Genomic DNA, 3,736 nt, shown 5'->3' with positions numbered 1-3,736 from the left:
TTTCAATAGAAATGCCATAATTTATTCTGCTGTATAAAAAAGTCATCCTTATGTAACAAAATGTCTTCTTAGAAGAAGAAATATATTATTTCAGGCCATAAATAATCAGCAAACATACAACTGTTGGCAACAACAACAAAAAAACAACAACCAACACTGGTGTTTTCCATCAGTGCTGAAAACAAACCTGCTTCGGATCTATGTACACAGTAGTACAGTACTCAAACACAAAAATTGAGGTATTTGGTTCTCGGAGTAGACACTGCCGTTTGTGAAGGCAGAACACCTACACAAAAATAAATAAGGTATATTCTCATATGTATTATGTCATCGGGAATGGTAATACTGGTAGGTATGTCAAGCATGAAGAGTTTCTAGAAAAAAATAGGGGCAAGTGAAAAGAAACCAGCTCTGAGTCCTTTCTCTTACCACCCCGTTTTATCAGAGGGAGTTGATGTACCCACTGTATATTGGTCCCGAATGTGCTGAGTTCAGCAAATGTCCTGATGCTAGGTCATCAATATGACTGCTTGGGAACCCAGTGGAACTTGGGTGAAATTAAATAAATAAGGACCAGCCCTCCTGAGTCCCCTCCCTGGAGTTATTGCATTTGCCCTCTCGAGGAGCCTTGGAGTCTGGTGGGCTGGGAAGATCCTCACCTCCCGTGGCCTTTCAGCAGCTGGGAGAGGTCGTGATGGGGCTCTGAAGGTAGCTCAGCGCACTGTTGGCAGGGTGGACAGGGATAGACACAGGGAAGTTGAAGACAGTGGTAGTGGAAGTGCCTCGGTCCAGCACAGCCATGGCAGGGCTCCCGGCCTCAGCTGAGCAGTGAGGGGCCAGCACCTGGGACTCAAACTGCAGCAGCTGGCCCATGAAGCTGAAGTTAGGGGAGATGATGCTCCGCCTCTGCTTCACAAACTCAAAGGCCTCATCCAGCTTCACTCGGTTAGTCCTCATGAGGTAAGCAAGGCAGATGGTAGCTGACCGGGAGATGCCTGCCTGGCAGTGGACAAATACCCTTCCTCCAGCATTCTTGATGGAATCTGGAAAACAAAGGGTGGCTGGTTACTTGACAGCTTAGAACCCAAGCCCAGGTAGAGGGTGTCCAAGAAATGTCATGAGTGTTCTTTCCAGAGGTGGTCAACATCACCCCATGCCAGCAATGGGCACTGTTAATGGAGGCATGGTGGGCACTGTACAAAGGACAGCAACTTGGGTTTAAATCCAGTTAGAATGAGTTTGGACAAGTCAATTCAATTATCTGAGCTTCATTTTGCCAATCTGGAAAGTGGGACATCAAGTCTATATTTTGCAGGGATGTTGCTTATGCCAGACTGATACTTAATATCTGGAGGAAGGCTCAGAGGAGGATCACTCAAGTCCTTGCCATCTAGGCTGGCTCAGTTGCTAAAACAAGTAAAGAGGTAGAAATGCTATTCCATTTACCTATGAAGTCAATTGCCTCGTTGAACCAGGAGCTGATGTCCGCCTTGTGATTGTCCTCCACAGGGATGCTCTTGTATTGGTAGTGACCCTCAAAATGGTTAGGACAATTGGCCGAAACATTGATCAAGGCAGTGATGCCCAAGGCATCCAGCATGTCCTTTCGGGAAGCATGATAGGCACTGCCCAGGTACAAAAAGGGCAAGATCTCCACTGGGCCACCCTGAAATCCAGAAAAAAATCCAATACTCGTCAAGCTTGCTCAGAGTCAACACCAGTTCCCACACCTTACAAAAGCTCCCTGCTGGAAAAGTGAGGTTAAAATGCCAGGTGACCTTCTCAGCACTGCTGATGGAGGAGAAATAAGTCAGGGACTAAGCCTAGGCAGAGTCAAAAGGCTCATCTCTGTATTGCAGTAATTAAAGACTCAGCTCCACCAGCCCACTTAACAGGTGAAAAAATAAGATTCCCCCCCCCCCCGTATAAATAAAGCTGTGGTCACTTTCTATATTCTCACTGGCACCGCTCTTCCAGGTTCTGCCCCCTGGCACAGGGCCCTACTAACCTGATCGTACAGCGGGGTGCTGCAGGAACTGCATCCAGATTCTGCGCTGTTAGGAACACAGGTACTCAAGGGAAGGCTAAGCCCCATGGGGGTTGACTGTTTGCTGCAGAGCTCCGGGCAGGAAGCCGAAAACGCTTCATATCCTCCTGGGGAATACAAAGACACATTTTTTTCATTAACACCAGCAGGATCGAGCACCTTGAGACCACTCCCCCACACACTAGGGGCTGGGGGTTTACTTCCGAGAGGCTCAGGCAAGTCTTTGTTTCCAGAGCCAAACAAAGCCAATGACAAGTCCCCAGAGATAAGGTGCCCGCGCTCGCGCGCTCCAGGTGGGGGGCTCCCCTCCCGGGGCTGTGCGCCAGGAATCCCCGGCCGAGCCAGAGGCGGCGCGCTCGCGGCCCCGAGCTTCCAGGGCGCGTACCTTTGAGGAAGAAGACTTGCGCCGCGCGCGCCTCGCGGCAGAGCGCGCCCGCCGCCAGGGCCAGGGTGCCGTCGCGCTTGGCGCCGTCCAGGGCCGCGCTGCGCTCGTCCAGCAGCACCACGGCGTGGTAGGCTCCGGCCAGCAGGCGGCCGCGCAGCTCGGCGTTCGGCACAATGTGCTCCAGGCCCATGGTGCCCTTGGCCCGGCGCCTCACTATGGTACTGAAGCGCACGTTGACCGAGCCGGCGATGTGGCCGGCGTTGAACGCGAAAAAGGAGCGGCAGTCCAGCAACAGGCACTGCGCCGCGCGCTCTCGCAGCAGCGTCCGCAGACCTCCGGCGTCCAGGATGCCCACCTCCATGACCATGGCCGGCCTCAGCGCCCCCAGCGTGCCTGTCCCTCGGGAGCTCTTTGTCCTCGGAAGCCAAGGGCAGGGCAGAGACTTTCGAGGGAAAGCCCGACCCTGGGTCTCTTTGTGTCGAACTTTAACCTGTCCTTGGACTGAGCGAGGGGGAGCTGTGGGGGACTCCGGGCAGCTCCTCGGCTCGTCGCAGCTCCCTGACAGCCCTCGGGCTCGCTTCGACCTAAGCCAGCTTCTCCTTAGCAGCGCGTTCGGCCCGGGGGAGCGCTGTTATATGCGGCTCTCGGGAAGGGGGGGGGGAGCGGGGCGGGGCGGGCCCCGCGGGGGGGGGGCGGTTTGTTTGTTTGAATGGCGGTCACGTGGTTATGCGGTGACGTCACCCGGGCGGCCCGGCCCGGCGCCGGCGGAGCCAAAGGCAAAGACGTCATCGGCCTCGGAGCGGGGTCCGCTGGCCGCGCGCTGGCTCGGGGCCCAGCGCCCGCCCTGCTGTCCGTCCTGCGCCGCTCTCCGAGTCCGGCGGGGAGGAGGGCACGCTGTGCCACCTGCCTGTTTCCCGATCCCCGGTCTCCGCCGACTCCCCTTCTCCGCGGCCCGGCCTGAGCGGAAAGGGGCTGCCTGGGATTTTGCATATTATGGTTTCCTTCCTGTCGTTTCCTTCTCACTAGCCGGCGGGGAAACCGAGGTCCTCAGGGAGAAGAGACTAACTTGCCCAGTATCGCACTGCTGGCGTGGGGGTAGGGCGACAGGAAGGAGGTCGAGAAGAGGGTTGGAGAAAATGAGTAACTTTGTTCGTATTGATGTGGTTCCTCATTAGGGCAGGCCAGAGTGAGCTGGGGTACAGAGGTTCAAGGAAATGTTCTTGTTCCTAGACTTCTCTAATGTTACTTTAAATATATAAAACATAATATATATGTATAATTTTTTTCAACAAGGAAAATGCCTC

At 54.6% G+C, this 3,736-nt stretch overlaps 1 protein-coding gene across 1 annotated transcript; it reads right to left on the bottom strand.

Moving 5' to 3' along the window:
• Positions 1-3,055, bottom strand: Dusp1 (dual specificity phosphatase 1). Its single transcript, XM_087194831.1, has 4 exons — positions 2,433-3,055; positions 2,009-2,154; positions 1,447-1,666; positions 1-1,043 (listed from the first exon to the last, which is right to left on the bottom strand). The coding sequence occupies exons 1-4, from the start codon at positions 2,797-2,799 to the stop codon at positions 673-675; spliced, it is 1,104 nt and encodes a 367-aa protein (XP_087050957.1). The 5' UTR covers positions 2,800-3,055; the 3' UTR covers positions 1-672.
• Between the last annotated feature and the right edge of the window lie 681 nt (positions 3,056-3,736).

This window comes from Heterocephalus glaber, unplaced genomic scaffold, assembly GCF_053883595.1.
Source record: "Heterocephalus glaber isolate CG9 unplaced genomic scaffold, H.glaber_assembly_v1.0 deba00001606, whole genome shotgun sequence".
Taxonomy (NCBI): Eukaryota; Metazoa; Chordata; class Mammalia; order Rodentia; family Bathyergidae; genus Heterocephalus; species Heterocephalus glaber.
Note: the sequence above shows the minus strand (reverse complement) of the source record. Positions and strands in the feature narration are given on the sequence as shown.